Source organism: Octopus sinensis, linkage group LG20 (genome assembly GCF_006345805.1).
Source record: "Octopus sinensis linkage group LG20, ASM634580v1, whole genome shotgun sequence".
Lineage (NCBI taxonomy): Eukaryota > Metazoa > Mollusca > Cephalopoda > Octopoda > Octopodidae > Octopus > Octopus sinensis.
In genome coordinates this window covers 14,218,424-14,239,815 of record NC_043016.1, presented here as the reverse complement: position 1 = coordinate 14,239,815, position 21,392 = coordinate 14,218,424, and the positions used below count along the sequence as shown (strand labels likewise).

Genomic DNA, 21,392 nt, shown 5'->3' with positions numbered 1-21,392 from the left:
GTTATAAATGATTGCCACTGTCTTTAAAGCAGTGTTATTCCAGGGGGAAATATCACCTTACTTGTAAACAGGTGAGAGTTGGTGACAGGAAGATCATCCAACTGTAGAAAATCTGCCTCAAATTTCATCCACTCCATGCAAGCATGGACATTAAAATCAACATATATATATATATATATATATATCTATACTCAAATACCAGTGGTAGAGTAATATGCTTTATTTAAAGCAGCAGAAAATTCAACAAAATCTGTTACTCTGAGTTTCTCGTTGCCGTTCATCAGACAGTTTTAGCAAAAACTGTCTGATGAACGGCAACGAGAAACTCAGAGTAACAGATTTTGTTGAATTTTCTGCTACTTTAAATAAAGTATATATATATATAATATATTTTTAAAAAATGAAGGAAAAACACAATGCGATGACGTGGTACATGCAAAGTATTAATGAGACACTCAGGGAAGGAAAGAAAGGGTGTTTTACATTTCAAGCAAAGCTCTTCTTCAGGAACAGGAGACAGAAAAGTCCAAGAGAAATGGGAGATGGAGGAAAAAAATGGCCAACAATCCACATGTAGTTACATTTTGGAATGTATATATACATGCACGCACACAAAAGGAAGTTTGTTTGATTGCTATAGAAGTCCAAGTGAAGGCATATGGCTCAGTGGTTAGAGCTTTGGACTCACAATCATGAGGTTGTGAGTTCGATTCCCAGACTGGGTTGTGTGTTGTGTTCTTGAGCAAGACACTTTATTTCACATTCCTCTAGTTCACTCAGCTGTATCAGCCTTTATCTTTCTCTTGGATGGAGATGGGAGGCTGGTATGCATGGGTGACTGCTGGTCTTCCATTAACAACTTAGCCTGGACTTGTACCTTGGAGGGGAACTTTCTAGATGTAATCCCATGGTCAGTCATGACTGAAGGGGATCCTTCATAGAAACCCAAACAGTTGAACTTATAAATTTAATAAAAATAGCTTAGATATCCGTCTCTTTACCAAAAAATTTAATTATGCTATTTATTTTGTTCTTATGTTGTAATAAAATTATGAAATTAATAATTGACTATTGCTAATTATATTACAGTAAATAATAAATAGAGGAAGGCATGAAAGTTTTGGTATTACTTTAGCATGCAGTCTACCACTGTATCCATAGTCTATGCTGTGAAATGACCTGATCTGTGTTGAATAGGGCTGGGGGTTAGGGTTAAATTTAGGGTTAGAGTTACATGTTAGGGTTAGGGGTTGCTCAAGTTTAGTGTTAGGATTAGTTAAGTATCAGAGTTAGGGTTAGTGTTAGGATTAGAGTTAAGTGTTAGTGTTTAGGGTTAGCATTAAGTTCACAGGTTAAGGGAGTTAGATAATACTAAAGTGCAAATAATCATGCTAAAGTGGCACCAAAGTTTTCTCCCTTAGATTATGATGTTCTTGACTTTCTTCAAGACAAATGAAAACTGAATGTAGTTTCGCATGGACAGTTTAATTATAATTTAATAATAAAAAAAAATTAAGTCAAACAGTATTGCTTTATCCTTTCTAAAAAAAAAAATTCCACTTTTTATTCTTTTTCACCAATAACATACCTTTCCCTCAAATGATACAGTTATTGATGAAAATGAAGTTATGTATCCAACAGTTTCTAAATTCTTTAGAACTTAAAGGATTGCCTCATCCTTAGCTACACCTTAACCCTTTAGCATTTAAATTGGTCTTATTCGGCCCAAATATTCGACTTGTTTTACATTGGAATTGGGCAAATCTGACCTTTCACATTTCTTCTACAAAGTCATTCTTAAAATAAACAATGACATCATCAAAATCTCAAAGCTATGAGATAATACATGATAAATTGAAAATATGAAGAAATAAGTATTACACTTGACATGCTAACCTGAACGCTAAAGGGTTAAACCAGTCATATCTGGCCTCTCACACCTACCCTACAATGTCATTTTAAAAGTAAACAATTACGTCATTGAAATCTCAAAACTATGACATAATGATGATTAAATGAAAACATTGAGAATAAAGAAAGCATTACATTTGATAGAGAAATCTGAATGCTAAAGAGGTTAAAGTTAGAATGTCTATAATATTTTAAACGAAATTAATTCAACCTAATTTTTGCTATAGTTCCAGATTAATAATAAAGGCATTAACCCTTTAGCATTCAGATTATTCAGTCAAATGTAAGGCTTATTTGTTTACATTGATTTGAATATATCGCGTATTAACTTGTTGCTTTGAGATTTTGAAATATAATAGTTTTTAGAATGATATTCTAGGTAGGAGGGCTCCAAAAGGGGTCTCATAGAGTAACATCCCTGCCTTCCTGAGCTAGTTTTCCACCACATTTCTTAAAAATCATGGTGGAGGCCTTGGTCTCAGGACCACTCATGTCTAGAAACTGAGGTTGAGGGTAAGCAAGGGCATGCACCCCATAGAAAAATTCAGCTCCAAAAAAGCTTCATGATAGCAAAGGAGATGGACACCAGCCAGCCCAAAGGTTGGAGTAGGCTGCACCTGCATACATTGGTTGCTATGGCATTGAGGTAGATCCAGCCACCCCCATTAACGGGGACAAAATCCAAATTTAAAACACTGGATGGTGATGATGATGATTATAGAGTAGATGTGAGAGAACAGATCTGGCCAGTTTGAACATAAAACTTGTAGAATATTTAGACCAGATATGGCCAGTTTAAATGCTAAAGGTTTAGCATTTAGTTTAAATGCTTCATGTCTTGAAATACAGGCTTAAACATTTAAACTGGCTACTTCAAAAGAGAAGATAATCTTATTTCTAAAATACCTCTAATAACATCAGAGATCATCATCTTCATCATCATCATTTAGCGTCCGCTTTCCATGTTAGCATGGGTTGGACGGTTCAACTGGGGTCTATGAAGCCAGAAGGCTGCATCAGGCCCAGTCAGATCTGGCAGTGTTTCTACGGCTTGATGCCCTTCCTAACACCAACCACTCCGCGAGTGTAGTGGGTGCTTTTTACGTGCCACCCGCACAGGTGCCAGATGGAGCTGGCAAACGGCCACGGACGGATGGTGCTTTTTACGTGCCACTGGCACAGGGGCCAGGCGAGGCTGGCAACGGCCACGAACGGATGGTGCTACGTGCCACTGGCACGGGGGCCAGGCGAGGCTGGCAACGGCCACGAACGGATGGTGCTTTTTACGTGCCACCGGCACGGAGGCCAGAGTTTAAGCTCTTTTACAATTTCCAGTAAAATTATGTTTTGTTGCGCCAGTCAATAAGTCACAGGGACCAACTGTTATAAAGGGTGCTTCAGATTAGGAACAACTAACAATTGTTATGATTACTCTCATTTCAGGAAAAACATATGCACTGTTATATATAAAGAAGTATTGTAGTTTTAGTTTGAAATAAATCTTTGTTTGATTAAATGTTTGTTCATTTCTCTCTCTCTTCATAGCTTTGGTCTACTTAACGAATAATTTGTTGAAAAATAATTATTTTTACATTTCAGTTTGAAGATACTTATATCCAAGTTGAGGGTGATTCAGTGTGTATGTGTGTGCCTACATCTATGCACACACACACACACACACACACACACACACACATCCACATACACACACATCCACACACATGCTTGTTTGTTTTCTTATCTCTGGTAGACAGTTACTTTTTGTCTTAAGTTTCCATAATTGGTCTAAATGAAGGCATTTAAAAACATCTGTATCTCTGAAACTTCTTTGCTTGATATTCACATGTAATCTTGTATAGCAATGTGGAACTCTCTTTTCTAAATTTTTTTTCTTTCTAATTAATCAGTAACAGCTGAGTGGGTAAGGAGCTTGCTTTGCAATTACATGACTCCAGGTTCAGTCCCACTGCACGGCACTTTGGGCAAGTGTTTTCTACTATAACCTTGGGCAAACCAAAGCCTTGTGAGTGGATTTGGTAGGCAGAAATTCTGTCATGTGTGTGTATATATATATATATATATATGTGTGAGTTTGAAAGTTCTTTGTGCCTCCTGTGTTAGATAAGAGAGGTACTTGTTGTGGGGTACAGTGATCACATACATGCATAATCCTGTGAACAGGGGGTGCAAGCACACCCACTAAAATTTTGGTTGAGTGCAAAATCAAAATCTGCACCCCTACTTACTTTTCTCAGGTTTAGAGAACAATGATCTGTAAAATGTACCTTGAATTAGGTTTCTTCTCAAAGAACAAAGAACATAAATAAATAAAAACTGTAACCTTACTTGTCAAACTTTTGGGGCCTGACTTTGCACCCCTTAAGCAAATTTCGTTCCTGAGCCAGTGATCACATGGATATATACAGGTGATTTGGCTCTTGCATTGGTCGTTCAATTTCCTCTCAAGATATTGCTTTCAGTGTTTGGATTGACCAATGGACTTGTATATTTTTTTTAAAATTCTTTTTCTGAGAACTTAGCTTTTCTTTTCAATTAGCTTTTGGTTTTACTTACAAAAATATTATATTTCTTTTAAGCTTTTTCAAAATGATGTATTTGTGTTTTACAGAGTCAACAGTTCCTCTTGTGAGAAAATGGATAATATCAAGGACTGGGGAGCTCTTAATTTCTTGCAGCAGAATAGATTTACTTCAGGTGTATTCCAAGAAAACTTTAAAATAATAACCAAGAAGAATGTTAAGAGCGAATTGCAGTGTGAAAGAAATGGTTAGCAACATCAAAGGAAATTAAATTATGCAAGGTAACTTTTTTTCCCTTTCTTGCTTCTTTCAGTTAAAATTAATGTTTTGCTCCCAAGGCCAGGCTTGTCTTTTACTCTCTGTGGGATGGTCAGTAAAATAAAGTACCCTTCAAGTACTGGGGTGAATGGTTTTGATCTCCGCTCATAATCATTGATCTTGTTCTTAAATCAGAAATTGTTATTATTAATATTGAGAGATCACTTGTTCAATGTCTGTCTCTGCTTTCACAGGCTGTATACAGATTTGCTCTACAGCATATCTCCACACTTGATCCTGAGAAATATCATTTCTGAGACCTGCATTTTTTTGACTTCACCTCATCATTCCTACCAATGTCATCAAGCATTCGGATCCTCCACTATCAACATCTTACACTTTCAGTTCATGTTGTCCAGTACTTGCACAGTTTTTCCTGCATTCTTTAGCTGACTTCTTTAACACTTGGCCTCTCTTTTAGTTCATAGTGTGAAGGAATGACCTTTCATGTTGATTCACATTAAATATCCAATAGATTAAGCTCAGTATTTTTTATTTTCTCATTTTATGCATACAGCCTCCCTCATTAATACTTCACTGTGTGCCACACTAATATCTCTTTCTCTCTCTCGCTCATGTAATACTTCAAGGTATTGTATAGCATGTCATATACCATTTGTATAGCATGTCACATACCATTTGATATACTATGAGAAATGGTGTGGCTAAGATTATACAAAAAAATATTAGGTATATGTCATAAATCAGATTAAAATTGTGAAAGCTCATGGCTTAGTGGTTAGGGTATTCATCTCATGATTGTAAGGTTGTGATTTCAATTCTCAGTGGTACATTGTGCTCTTGAGCAAGACACTTTATTTCACGTTTCTCCAATCCACTCATCTGGCAAAAATGAATTGTACCTGTATTCCAAAAGAGCCAGCCTTGTCACATTCTGTGTCATGCTGAATCTGCCTGAGAACTACATTAAATGTACATGTATCTGTGGAGTGCTCAGCCACTTGCACATTATTTTCAAGAGCAGGCTCTTCTGGAATCCCCACTGCTGAAATTGACAGTGTCAGTAGTAGTAGTAGTACATTAAAACTGTAGATATAGGCACAGGAGTGGCTGTGTGGCAAGCAGTTTGCTTCCCAACTACATGGTTCTGGATTCAGTCCCACTGTATGGCACCTTGGGCACAGATGAGTGGATTGGAGCAACGTGAAATAAAGTGTCTTGCTCAAGGGCACAACATACCACTGAACATTGAAATGACAACCTTACAATCATGAGATGAATACCCTAACCGCTAAGCCATGAGCCTTCATAATTTTAATATAATAGCCTCGGGTCGACCAAAGACTTGTGAGTGGATTTGGTAGACGGAAATGGAAAGAAATCCATCGTATGTATGTATAATATATATATGTGTGTGTGTGTGTGTGTGTGTGTGTGTGTGCCTGTATATGTTTTTGTGTCTGTGTTTGTCTCCCCAACATCACTTGACACAACCGATACTGGTGTGTTTACATCACCGTAACTTAGTGGTTTGGCAAAAGAGGCTGATAGAATAAGTACTAGGCTTACAAAGAATAAGTCCTCATGTTGATTTGCTTGCCTATAGGCAGTGCTCCAGCATGACCGCAGTCAAATGACTGAAACAAGAAAAAGAAATATCAAATAAAACCTTGATGATTATACATTCCCGTATATTTATATATTAAAAGTGTAGACCTGTTTTACCAGTGATACACTGGTGTATTGCGACAATTTGCAAAAACTGTCTCACATTTGTATCATTTTCAGAAATGACATGCAGCAAAGATCAAGAAGTGAAGAAACTGTTTATGCAGCAGTCATCATTTAACATCTCTCTTTCCATGCTGTCATGGGTTGGACGGTTTGACAGGGGCTGGTGAGCCAAAAGACTGCATCAAGCTCCATATTGGCTTTGGCATGTTTTCTGTGGCCTGATACCTTTCCTAATGCCTACTACTTTGCAAAGTGGACTGGGTGCTTTTTATAAGATACCGGCACTTGTAAGGTAACCGAGTAACTTTTAAGGCAAGTCTCATCAACAGAGTTGATATAGGCGCAGGAGTGGCTGTGTGGTAAGTAGCTTGTTTACCAACCACATGGTTCCGGGTTCAGTCCCACTGCGTGGCACCTTGGGCAAGTGTCTTCTACTATAGCCTCAGACCGACCAAAGCCTTGTGAGTGGATTTGGTAGACGGAAACTGAAAGAAGCCCATCGTATATATGTATATATATATGTGCATGTGTGTGTCTGTGTTTGTCCCCCTAGCATTGCTTGACAACCGATGCTGGTGTGTTTATGTCCCCGTTACTTAGCGGTTCGGCAAAAGAGACTGATAGAATAAGTACTGGGCTTACAAAAGAATAAGTCCCGGGGTCATGTTGCTCGATTAGAGGCAGTGCTCCAGCATGGCCACAGTCAAATGACTGAAACAAGTAAAAGTGTAAAAGAGTAAAGTATTGAGGGAGGTGGCTTTGTGCCAGGGGATGAGAAGCGAGTGTATAAATAGAGGGACAGGAATAGGTGTCTCGCAGTAGAGTAGATGGCTACCCCTGTTGGAGAGAGGAAAAGAGATAGATAGACACAGAGAGAGAAAGAGAGAGATGATGATGATGTGATGGATAGGGGTGTCCTCAAGTTACAATCAGGTGTTCACAGGTAAAGTGGTACAGAGAGTTGGATAGGATGGATGAGTGGGTAAGTTCACAGGATTGTGAAAGGTGCTGAATGGGAAGGAAATACAGTGAATTTATGCAGGTAGAGGGGAGGGGGTATTACAAAGATATGTTGTGGAGTGAGAGAGAGTAATTCCTCAGGAGCAAATTCCATGAGAAAGGGCAAAGATGGGTGGAAGAAGGGGAGGTGGTAGGAAGATATGTTGTTGGAGAGAAACATAAACGATATGCCTTTATAGCCTCAATTCTACTTACATGGAAGGGTCGCACAGCAAATCACCAATCATCTTGGCCCTTTGTCATCTCTTCTGTGAGTTTCAACATCTGAAGACCATTTCTCACCACTTTGCCCCACATCTTTCTGCATCTTCCTCTTTCACAGGTTCCCTCCACTTTTAGCAACTTGCACTTATTTATGCAGCTATCTTCATCCATATGCATCACATGACCTACCAACACTGTCTTATCTCTTGCACATTACATCTGATGCCTCTTATGGCCAGGTTTTCTCTCAAAACACTGACATTACACATCCAGTGAAGCAATGTTAGTTTCATTTGTTTCAAGCCTTTGGCAAGTGAGAATCAGAATCAAAATCGAAATCGATCAACATCAATGGAAATTGTAGCTGTGATACCAGTGCCGGTGGCACGTAAGAGAACCATCCGAATGTGGTCGTTGCCAGCGCCACCCCTAAAAAGCACCATCCGATTGTGGCCGTTGCCAGCCCCATCTGGCACCTGTGCCAGTAGCATGTAAAAGGCACCCACTACACTCATGGAGTGGTTGGCGTTAGGAAGGGCATCCAGCCATAGAAACACTGCCAGATCAGACTGGGCCTGGTGCAGCCTCCTGGCTTCCCAGACCCCAGTTGAACCGTCCAACCCATGCTAGCATGGAAAGTGGATGCTAAATGATGATGATGATGATGATTGATGTTTGTAGACAAGCATCATACAATCTTGTCTTTCACTCTGAGGGAGAGGCCTTTCATTACCAACAGAAGTAATATTTCTCTGAACTTTTCCCATCAGAAAGAAGCAAGAGTGTATGTTAGATTCTAGCTGTTGTGTGTTGGCGTGTGAATCTTTACCAATAGCTAGATCGCTTATCTTTAAATACAGCCTATGTTTGTGTGTAGCTGCAGTACCATTGGAGACATTGAGGAATATTCTGATTTGGGTCTCATTTGAGCATACTAGAGAATTGACAAGTTTTTGTTTATGAAATATTTTGTGTCTCTTAAACAAGAATCTTGGTTTTTGGGATGCTGTTTTGGCAATTTGATATATATGCTGTTGCTGTGAAAGATCATCAACTATTGTAAAACCTAGTTTTTGTATTTCTTGAAGGTTTTTCAGCAGTATATCGTTCATTCTCAGTATGGCTGTTGTGTAATATTATTTTGCTATTATCAGGGTTATGGTTATGTAATACATGTAGTGTAGTGGTTGCATCTAAGAACCTGTTGATGGCATCTGTGTTGTCATAGCCCCACCACTACCATCACCACTGTAGGATATTTTTAAATTCTTCATTCATAGTACAGTATGATTTGAGGTGTCTAATTCGTATGTGAATGATACCTACATGTAGAAAATTGAAGTTTGAAGAATTACATCTGATGATGTTAGATAACAGATACATACAATTAGTGCTTTGATTGACTTCCTCCAGCTTGAAGTGTAACTTAAAATACAGGTGTGTTATAACTGCCTTAACAAGGATTGGCAGTTTCATTTGTGATGGTACATGTATAATAGAATAAACATATAGACAGGTAAACAAGTGGTATTTAATTGGGTTATGACACTTATATACTGTATTTATATAATCTAATGCTATTTGGGGGGAGAGAGGAATGTATCAGGAGCTCCTTCTACTGTTAAGTGTAGTAATAAGAAGTGTTTGTAATTAAAAAATGACAACAATGCCGTTTGTTCAGAAATAATAATGTAGGGAGGGGACAAAACTAAGTTCTATTGAGCAATCTGACTTAAAACTTCTGACCCCAATAAATGAGTTATAGATGGAAGTAGGCAACTTTATTTTTAAAAACCCTCATGCCAGACATCGTTGAAAGCTTAACAGATATTAACAACACAGCTGAAGGCGGCGAGCTGGCAGAATCGTGAATATGCCGGGCGAAATGTGTAGCCGTATTCCGTCTGCCGTTACATTCTGAGTTCAAATTCCGCCGAGGTCGACTTTGCCTTTCACCCTTTCGGGGTCGATGAAATCAACTTAATCGCTTTGTCTGTCCTTGTTTGTCCCCTCTGTGTTTAGCCCCTTGTGGGTAGTAAAGAAATAGATATTAACAACACATCAGAAGGGAAGGAGATTCCCTTGCTATGTGGCATGAGAAAATAGAACTTGTCTCTGGTATATCTGATTGTCTGGAAACCAAACAAACGATCACTGAGCATGATTGGTTTGAGCTAGAGAGGGTTGGCTTCACTGGTATGATCCATGTGGGACAACTGGATAAAGAAATGCTACATGTTGAAATTAGAAATACTTGTGGCTATGGGAAAAGATAAACCTCTGGATGTTGGAGCTTACAGGCAAGGTTAGACAAGTTTGATGAGAGATGCAAAGGTATATGTGCTGTAAACCTCCTCCTTTATAATCCATGTCAGCATAGCGAAAATGGACCATAAAATTATGTAAGCCTTATTATTTACTGGACATTGTTGTTGAGTAGCTCTAGTCATCACCTCTCAAGTGAAAGTTTTGCACAGTGACAGTTAATTGATTATTTGGGTATAAACATATGATACTTATTTCAATTGGGAGCATTAAGGGGTCTGAATGGAACATTATTTTTCATTCAGCATCCAAACTGTAGCCAAATTGTTGTTGAGGAAAATGTTTTTTAAGCCTAGCCTGATCATGCTTAAGCAGAAATTATCAAAGATATTTTAACTTTAACCACTTCGTCTTTTTAAGAGTATGTGGGACTATATGTGTATCCTCTTCATTATTTAAGATATAAGAGTATGGGTTAAGGGTGATTTGGCTGCTATTTGTAGCAATTTAAAATGCCTTGTAGAGGTTTTATTGTTGGCTCATTTGGAGAAAATTAGACTTTTGTTTTTCAACCCAGTACAACAAATATCCAAACAACTGGATTCTTATATGAAATAGTAGGATTCCATATTGTAGCAAGATAAGGAGAAAATATTTCCAAGCCTAGTTATACTTGAATTTTTTAAATATCTAGAATTTATGGCATACTAACCAATAGCTAAAATATTTTGCAAGTTTGCAAAAAAAGAAAAAAAATATATATATATAGGTCACGTTGTACTACTTTTCAGTACATTTAAAATTGATAGAAAATAGTTGAATTATAGCTGTTCAGTACGAATTAGTATTGTTGTTGTTATTTTACTTTTGTATTATTATTATTATTCCTTTCATTAACTCATTTCTTGAGTGTTGAATTACTAGATATTAAATTGCATCCTGTAATCTTAAGAATTTAGCACCTTTCTTATGGTTCTTGCTGTACAAAATAAATTAGCTTTCTATAGTATCAGGAAATTCATTTCAATATCCTTCATCAACTTTGCAAACTTCTTAGAACTGTAGAACTTTTCTGAGGCTTTCTATTATAATTAGGATAAGTAAGCTTTATGGTAATTCCAGATTCTCTGAAGTTCATGTCTTAGATCCTGGTATTTTTCCATTTTCTTACGTTCTTTGTTTTACTACAGGCAAGCAACATCGGTTAAGCAGCACATTCGTTTTGACGATAATTGTGTGCAAATACTTAATTGCTCCAAGCCAGAGACCTATGCTTGTCACCCCCCACTCCCCTCAGCTGCTCGTTGATCTTTCTGCAACCCCCACCGCAAACAGGACATGTTCTGTTTTATGGTGTTGTCATCTTTCCTTGTGTTCAAATTGAAATTTTCTGCAGATTTTCCATGATATGATGATCGTAGCTCTTTACCAAGTGTCCAGCTTTTGTAAACATTCTGAGCAAACACTTTACATTCAGAAGCTACATCCACGACTGTCTCCTCTTTTTCACCACATAGTTTACATGTAGCCATCTTTTGTTAGTGCACCTTCTTTAAGGAGCTGTTGTTGACTCACCTCCCATCTGAAGCTCTTCACGCTTTCTTCTGTTTGTCCTCTTCTCCAAAATATTTGTCTATACATCATTTACCTACATTGTACCCTGTCTCCTTTCTTACTAATTCTGCTAAAGCCTTGTACTGATTATTTGCTTCCAGGAGAAAGATAAAGAACACATATCTTGTGATATTACTCTTTTACTTGTTTCAGTCATTTGACTGTGGCCATGCTGGAGCACCGCCTTTAGTCAAGCAAATCGACCCCAGGACTTATTCTTTGTAAGCCTAGTACTTATTCTATCGGTCTCTTTTGCCGAACCACTAAATCATGGTGACGTAAACACACCAGCATCAGTTGTCAAGCGATGTTGGGGGGACAAACACAGACACACAAACACACACACACACATATATATATATATATACATATATATATACGACGGGCTGCTTTCAGTTTCTGTCCACCAAATCCACTCACAAGGCTTTGGTCGGCCCGAGGCTATAGTAGAAGACACTTTCCCAAGGTGCCACGCAGTGGGACTGAACCCGGAACCATGTTGTTGGTAAACAAGCTACTTACCACACAGCCACTCCTGCGCCTATGACAACTTTTCTTTGTTAAGTAGATAGGCTGAAGTTGTATGGGCCAGTTTTTTTTTGCTTTTTGCTTTACTGTTTCTATCGTATCCCCAAATTCTCTCTCTCATCACGCTTGACTCGTTTCCCTTTCACTCTCATTCTGGTGTTTTATGTTCAAGGGTGTGACATTGAATGGCAAACGGTAACGGAGGAATGGTTTGGGAATTCCAGTGATTCTGAGGATTGCGGAACCACTTCTTAGACACAGTTGTTCCCGAGTCTACTCTGTAGACCTTGGAGTAGTAGCACCTTTTAGGGCCCCAGCTGTGTGTTAAATTGCACTTAACCACCTGAGCCAGGCAATGTTGAAAACAAGCAGATGAACAGACGGTAAACTGTCAATGGCCAGGATCAACCAGTTCAATCAGCAAACTACTGATATCCTTTGCAGTTGTGGCATAAATGAAATACTTCAGCTGGTAAAAGACCAAAATCATTTGTTGGTCTCACAGATCATTTGATCAGGTGATAATTATATTCAAACAGTTACATCATCATCATCATCGTTTAGCATCCGCTTTCCATGCTAGCATGGGTTGGACGGTTCAACTGGGGTCTGGGAAGCCAGAAGGCTGCACCAGGCTCCAATCTGATCTGGCAGTGTTTCTACAGCTGGATGCCCTTCCTAACGCCAACCACTCCATGAGTGTAGTGGGTGCTTTTTATGTGCCACCCGCACAGGTGCCAGACAAGTCTGGCAAATGGCCACGATCGGATGGTGCTTTTTATGTGCCACCGGCACGGGGGCCAGACGAGGCTGGCAACGGCCACAAACAGATGGTGATTTTTACGTGCCACCGGATCAGGGGCCAGGCGAGGCTGGCAAACGGCCACGATCGGATGGTGCTTTTTATGTGCCACCGGCACGGGGGCCAGGCGAGGCTGGCAATGGCCATGAACGGATGGTGCTTTTTACATGCCACCGGCACGAGGCCAGTCGGGGCGGAGACCAGTCGGGGCGGAGGCCAGATACAAATTCACATTATGTATTATCATATCATGTGTGTGTGTGTGTGTATGTGTGTACTATTTTCATGAATGTTTTTGAGGTTTGAAAAAAAACCCCAGCATCAGCAACCCTGATCACAATTGTATTTCTACTACAAATTTTTAATTCCTCGTTCAAATCTGCGTTTTTCTAATTGATTGATAATTTATTTTGAATGTCTTTATCTGTCTTTTCTTTCACAGATGACATATGCATATTGGAATGATGATGATGATGATGGACTCTATTCTAATTTGCTGACTTAAGTTATCTAGTACTATGGCTGAATGTCCAGATAAAAAGCAAAATGAAAGCTTAAAGGCAGAGGAGAAAGAACATGGCATGAAAATTCTACAGGGTCTTAATAAACTGAAACATGACAAAATTTTGTGTGATGTGACTCTTATTGCTGAAGGTAAGATTTCAGGTTCTATAGAAATTCTATTTGGGACATTACGTGGATAATCAATTAAGCCAGAAATTGTATTAACTGTTTACTGTAGATGATACAGAGAACCACATTTGGGGCCCATCACCCATCTCACTGTTAACCACTTAACATTTAAACTCGCTATTTCCAGCCCAAATATTCTACCTGTCTTATGTTTAAACTGATCAGATCTGGCTTCTTACACCTTCCCTACATTATCATTCTAAAATTAAACAATCAGATTGTTGAAATCTCAGAGCTATAAGCTATGAGACAATGCATAGTTAATTCAAAATAATGGAAATGTATTAGCATTTCATTTGAGTAATCTGAATGCTAAAGTGTTAACACAATGACAGTTTTCTAAAAAAATTTGTGCTATTCCATTGTAGAAAATTGATTAATAATTTGTTTGCCAGCTCCGTCTGGCACCTGTGCGGGTGGCACGTAAAAAGCACCCACTACACTCATGGAGTGGTTGGCATTAGGAAGGGCATCCAGCCGTAGAAACACTGCCAGATCTGACTGGGCCTGATGCAGCCTTCCGGCTTCACAGACCCCAGTTGAACCGTCCAACCCATGCTAGCATGGAAAACGGACGCTAAATGATGATGATGATGATGAAAGTCGTTTTGCAACTATAGTTATATTTTTTTCAAACTGGATACTGCATGGGCACTCTGCTCAGACAAGACATGCCTTTTCCACTGGAAATCATGTAGAGATCAATAGATATCTATCATGGATCACACCAACTGTCAACTCTGAATAGCTTATCTGGGTTCCACAAATGATATTGTTTCTAAGCTATGGATTATTTCGCTAAACCAATTCTTTTAGAACCACTGCCAAATACCCATCAGATGGTCATTTCTGGTTTCTGTAGCATTCAGTGGATAAGACACTGGACTATAATAGATATCTTTCTCTGCTAAAAGAATTGAACCAAGTAATGCTAACCAACAAAATACTTTTCAGTTCTGGAGAGCTACTGTCTACACCTATAAATTATATCACCTGTGATACCCACTTAATGACGGAGTAAATTTGACCATTGAGTATAAGTATTCTGTTTATAAGATAAGACTTGCTTGTGATATAATAAGAAGTAATATGTTATTGATTCAGTCATTCAGGTTTTCAATTACACTGATTTTCAATTACACTGACTTGTAATAAACTAGGAATAAAAAGACTGCACCTTCAACAGATTAAAATATTTAACCCTTTAGTGTTCACATTATTCTGCCAAAATTAATGCTTCTTCATCTACATTGTAGCTATTAGATTTTAATGAGGTAGCTGTTAATTTATAGGATGATGTGTAGGGTTGGTGTGAGAGACCAGATGTGGCCAGTTTGAACATAAAACAGGCAGAATATTTTAGGCCGGATATGGCCGGTTTAAATGCTAAAGGGTTAAAGCATTTCATTCTATGAAAGTTTTATGAATATTAAATGGTCAAGTTTTCTCTTAAGAGAATAAACATCATTATCATCAGTTTCATCATCTTTTGCTGTTTAACCATGCCTAATTATTATTCAGTGTCTTGCTGAGGACAGTTTTGTCATTCATCCTTCTGAGGCCAAAATAATAATAATCACCACTCATGAACTGTCGGTTATTAATACTGATTAACCCCCTCCCCCACTCCATCTTATATTTCTTGTCTTGTGCATCGTTTCTAAGAAATCACTTGTTTTGTGTTTTGTAAAACTAAGAAAATCATTGAAATGAAGCAACATACTTTCACATTTCAGTATTTTACTTTGGTGTGTGGTAATGAGTTTGCTTCCCAACCACGTGGTTCTGAGTTCAGTTCCACTACATAGCACTTTGGGCAAGTGTGAGTGGATTTGGTAGACAGAAACTGAAAGAAGCCTGTTGTATATGTAGATATGTAGGTGTGTGTGTGTCCCACCACTGCTTGACAACCAATGTTGGTTTGTTTGTATTCCTGTAACTTATTGGTTCAGCAAAAGAAACTGACAGAATAAATAAGTCTCTAAGTACTAGATTGATTCTGTCGATTGAAAGAATTCAAGGTGGTGCCCCAGCATGGCCACAGTATGATGGTTGAAACAAGCAAGAGATGAAAGATAATTAAATTGTTCATTATTTACATTTGACAGATATTTTTCCTCATCTTGTTTGTTGTTAACACAACATTTCGGCTGATATAACCTCCAGCCTTTTTCAGGTGTCTTTGGTAAATTTTGAACCTGGGTTCACATTCCTAAGGTATTTTTCGATGTTGTTATTATTCAGGCCACTACCTGGAATCGAACAACCACTACACCATATGCCCATGGGCATATGGCATAGTGGTTAAGAGCGCGGGCTACTAACCCCAAGATTCCAAGTTCGATTCCAATCAGTAACCTGAATAATAATAAAAATAATAATAATAACGATGAAAAATACCTTAGGAATGAGAACCTAGGTTTGAAATTTCCCCAAGACACCTTATGAAGGCTGGAGGGTAAATCAGTCGAAACGTTGTGTTAACAACAAATAAGATGAGGACAAATATCCGTCAAATGTAAATAATGTACATAATTCCTCATCTCTTAAATATAGAACCACAAGTTAATTGTTGTTGTTTGAGAAATAAAATGTTATTTTGATACTGATTCATTATTATAACCATTATTTCAACAATAATTTATTATTTGCCTTAAAACCTGTTTATTTATTGTTTCAGGTCATAAGTTCCATGTTCATAGAGTTATTCTTGTTTCCTGCTCGGACTACTTCCGTTCTATGTTTACCGGTGGGATGAGGGAGAGTCATCAAAAAGAAATAGAACTGAAAGGTGTCACCAGCAAAGGACTGGATAAAGTTCTGGAGATAATTTATACATCTACTACATGTCTTGAAGGAGATGACATTTTTGATGTCATTGCTGCAGCAACACATCTCCAAGTAACTCCTGTAATAGAATTTTGTGAGAGAAATTTCCTCAGTGGCATGACAACAACAAATTTTTATGATTTTATCAACACAGCCAAACTTTACAGCATGAATAATGCATTGAAGCAAATTGATGTTTTTATAGCAAAGAATTTGATGCAGATTGCCCGTGAAGGTACCTTGCATCTATTGACTTATGAACAGATGCTCAACTGCTTGAATAGTGAGAATTTAAGTCTTCGAGAAATTGATATCTTTACAATAACATGGGATTGGCTTCGTCAAGACAGTGCTCATGAGAGTCATGCTGTCAGTTTAATGAAACTGATAAGATTTCCGCTTATTAGTCCTTCTGATTTAGTTCAACATGTTCAAAGTGTTGATATGATGATGTCTATTCCAGAATTGCGACAGATGGTTTTACAAGCTCTCAACTACCATGTTGTTCCTCATTCACAGCCTTTGATTGCTTCCCTTAATGTTCAACTCCGTTCATTTGTCGAGCGGTTAGTAAGTGTTGGTGGAAGAGAAATCCATCCCAACCCATGTGTCCATGATGAAATATATATATTTGACTCAAAAATTACTGCAAACAGTTTATTAAATCGCCAAGAAATTGCTTCTCTCCCGAGTGCTTTGAGTCACATGCAAGTTGTCGTATTTAATAACTTTTTGTATGTGCTTGGTGGATGTACAACCCAATGTGCTCATGGAGAGTCTGCTGTGAATTTAGTATTACGATATGATCCAAAATTTGACAACTGGTATCAAATTTGTCCTATGTTGAATAAAAGGGCATACTTTTTTTCTGGTGCACTACATAATAAAATATACGCAGTTGGAGGAAAGTACAAAGATGGCAGTCTTGCTAGTGCAGAGTGTTATGATCCTTCTGACAATACATGGGATTTGATAGCCCCAATGCCCATGTCCTACCACGCCCATGCAGGAGCTGTATTTGGTAATTATATTTATGTTTCAGGTGGTTACAGTGGAAATCATTTCACTCCTGATATGCAAAGGTATGACCCTTTGACAAATCAGTGGGAAGATATGGCAACAATGTTAACTCCACGTGGATGGCATGTGATGTGTGTGGCGCAAGATAAATTGTTTGTTTTTGGAGGTTGCAACCTAAATGCAAATCAACAAGCTCAGCCTGTGATGCAATCTGAATGCTATGATCCTGCTGTTGATCAGTGGACTATTATCGCTCCATTATCCATTTCACATAAAGAAGCATCTTGTGTCGTTTATAACGATCAAATATATGTTCTAGGAGGGTATAACGTTCAAACAAAGACTGGACAGAAGTTAGTTTCTAGGTTTGATGTTTATACCGGCATTTGGGAAACAGTTGGTGCTTTACCACGTAGTCTAACAGGTGTTGGGTACTGTACTTTAAAATTACCATCTTATAATATAGATGACATATGAGAGTCAAAAAATTCTTCCTTCAAGTTGTTGGAAATTTTTACTTTTAGATTGTTACACTCTCATACTGCTGTACTACATTTCTTTGGTGATGCCTCTGGATATATTTATTTTATGTCTATCCATTTCTGTACAATAATATTGGATATTTATAGCAGTAACTTGGTATAATATAATTAATAATAGACTTACATTAGTGAAATATATTTATAAGTAAAGTTCTTAAAGTAGATATAAAATAATCATGAAATTGAAAAGGGTTAGTGAAGTAATTTATAAGCACCATCTGTTAAAATAGGTTTGGATGTCTCTTATTATATTGGCAGCTACAGATAACATTTGAATTTTGGGTGGAAATGAAAAGAAAATTAATTTTTTTGGTTGCATTTTGAGTCCAAACTAATTCTTCTATGAAGAAATTTTTCAAAAATTAATTCAGTATTCAAGAAATACAAATTCATTTCCTTATTATCTAATGGCTTTCAATATCAAATGACGTGTGCTTTTTATTTTAGTTCCAAGACCGTCCGTAGTAAAGTAGTAATATCTAAGCTTCCATTTTTTGGGTTCAGTGTAAAGCATACAAGTTATACCACTAAGAACATTATCCAGTATTAAAAGAAAAGCATGGAGACTTCCATAACAGAATAGGTAGACATTTTGAAAAAAAAAACTCTTAATCATCTTTCTTTAATGTTGGTAATCAATTAATGAGCAATATCACTTTTTTATACAAAGAAGTATTTAAAAAAAAATACAACAGATATGCTGTGTGTATTGTTGTTGTTGTTAAAGTAGCAGACTCCTACCCTGAAGGTTGTGAGCACACCCTTGCTTCTAACATTGCTGGGCAGCATTGAGCAAGGAACTTTATTTACTTTAGATGTAGTGTAATGCAAACACCTGTGAATTGATACTGTGGAAACTTATAATGTATCAGAATTATAAGTCAGTGACTTGAAAAGCAGCAGTTAACTGTTAATAATTTATATTCCATTACAAACTTTTTGTTCCAGTTTGAAACTTAATTCATTAAAATATTTCCTGTGCATTTTCATTAAAATGGAATTATTCTAAAACTTTACATAATCAAAACAAAAATTTAAGATGCCATTGACATGATTACAGATTTTTGAAAGAGCATGGCAGAGGAATGTAATTGTTATAATCATAATGATTTACATGATAATCACCATTTGTGCTTATTGCTCTATATCTGTAGATGTTAGTGGTGTTCTGTTCAAGTTGAACATTACATAAAATGTCTTTCAGAATTTGTGTATCTCTCCAAACTGTTTTAATTTTATTAATGATCTTCTTTCTCTTTGAATCCTGTTATTCATTTGATAATCATTAATCATACAATCTTCAGTCTTCGGTTTATTTAGTTTGTTTTGGAATCTTGTAAACATCTTTTATTTATGCCCTTCATGAGTGAAAAATCTTTCTGACTTGCAGTAGTAAATACAAAAACAAGCAAACCAAAAAAAATTAATACACTTTAGTGAGAGGAAGAGAGAGAGAGAATGAACTCTATTTATATAATCAATTTGAAGACTCTTCATATTGAATGCATTTCTGTAAGTAATTCAGTAACCTATCTTGAAAAACCATAAATAAATTAAAACCATATCTTCTACATGTTGAAAACTACCTCAAGCAAATGTGGCTTGCTGTTCACAATAATAATCTAGCTGAATAGTTTCTAACTCTAAACTAACCACAAACTTCTCCAAGAATAAAAACATGTCCCCTTTTCATTCATAATTATTCTCAATAGTATTCTAAAAAAAAAAAGAAAAATAGTCATTTATTTTATTAGCAAAATTTTCTTCTAATCTCTCAATTTTTTAAAGCTCTTTTATTACTCCTTCCATGTAATAATTTCAGTAACTGTGTCTGCTTTCTTTTAAACATCTCTTAAATCATTGTATTACACCCATCAATTCATCTGCAACACTCACATTGAGTCTTTTAAGAATTTTTTTTCTTGATTTTTGCACAGCACTTAACCCACAGAATTTATCTTCTGTAACAGTCACTTGAGGATATCTACAGGTTTTTGGCATTCCAGTTATATACAAAAATAATCATTATCAACTTTTATAATTTTTTTTGGTAAACCCTGTACCCAGTGACTTTTAAGTTATGTAAAAGAAAAAAAAAACAAAAGAAAATGAAGAAAAAAAAATGAAAGCCTATTGAGTTCTAGAAACCTTACTGGAAGGCTAAGAATAAAAACACAGAAAAATATAGAAATTGTTGTTTTATTACAATAGTTACACAACTTAACTTCTGGCAGCTAAAGTGTATCAGCTTTACATTGCTATTGATTGAGGGTTGTTAAGAATTACTAATTCCTGTGTGTTATGAAATGTATTATTTCAAATATATAGGTTATATAAATTATGAATTTGTTAATTGCAATATTTTATTTGTTTTGCTTATTTTTTTATTTATTTTGTGTAGGTTATTTATCTATTGTTATGTTATTTTCTTTAATTACATTTAATTATATAACGTTAAAATTATTAACTTTCTTTGAAGCAACACTGTTTAATCTAATACTGTGCTTAAGGGACCCAAGTACCAAATTTATCTCTTAAACATGAATTTGCATCACATTTTCTCTAATGTAAAATAGATGTGGCAGATGTGCAAGTACATTAAACACCAGGAATGTACAAAAATTAGAATCCCTCAAATCTCGGGGGTGAGGGGTCCTTAGAAGTAGTTGATAGTTTCCATTACTTAGGTGACTGAGTTAGTAGTGGGGGAGGTTGTTCCAAAAGCATAGAATAAGAATAGGTTGGATGAACTTCAGAGAGCTACTACCATTGTTAGTAATGAAGGGCCTCTCCCTCAGAGTGAAAGGCAGATTTTATGATGCCTGGGTACATATAGCTATGCTACATGGCAGTGAGACATTGGATGTAACTACTGAGGATATGTGAAGGCTTGAAAGAAATGAAGCCAGTATGCTCAGCTTGATGAGTAATGTCAGTGTATATATTTGACAGAGTGCAAGGGATTTGAGAGAAAAACTGGGTGTTAAGAGGCATCAGATGTTGTGTGCAAGAAAGACGACTGCACTGGTTTGGTCATGTGATGTGTATGAATGAACGCAGTTGCATGAAAAAGTGCCCATCTCTAATTATAAAAGGAATATGCAGGAGGAGTAGACCCAGGAAGATATGGGATGAAGTGGCAAGAAAGAGTCTTCAGATGTTGGGCCTCACAGACAGGAGAACAAGGAACCAAGACTTCTGGCGGTTTGTTGTGATTGAGAAGACATGTCAAGCTAAGTAAAGTTGTAGTTGTCCATGCATACAGACATGACCCCTACATCCCTCTTCAGCTGAATGATTCTAATCTTGTGGACTCGTGTGTGCTGGTGCCATATAAAAGCACCCAGTACACTCTGTAAAGTGGTTGGCATTGAGAAGGGCATCCAGCTGTAAAAACCAAGCCAAATCAGA

General features: G+C 37.1%; 1 protein-coding gene across 3 annotated transcripts in view; it reads left to right on the top strand.

The window, feature by feature from the left end:
* The window catches only part of LOC115222462 (kelch-like protein 9), a 54,321-nt gene extending 34,237 nt beyond the window's left edge, over positions 1 to 20,084 (top strand). For 2 of the 3 annotated variants that reach the window (XM_029792664.2, XM_029792663.2), the window contains exons 2-4: positions 4,541 to 4,732; positions 13,340 to 13,551; positions 16,271 to 20,084. In XM_029792664.2, the coding sequence (XP_029648524.1) occupies positions 13,416 to 13,551; positions 16,271 to 17,916 (1,782 nt within the window). In that variant the 5' untranslated portion in view covers positions 4,541 to 4,732; positions 13,340 to 13,415 and the 3' untranslated portion in view covers positions 17,917 to 20,084. Of the gene's footprint in view, positions 1 to 4,540; positions 4,733 to 6,518; positions 6,777 to 13,339; positions 13,552 to 16,270 lie in introns of all 3 variants that reach the window. The other variant, XM_036511726.1, reaches the window with a different exon arrangement.
* The last annotated feature ends 1,308 nt before the right edge of the window (positions 20,085 to 21,392 follow it).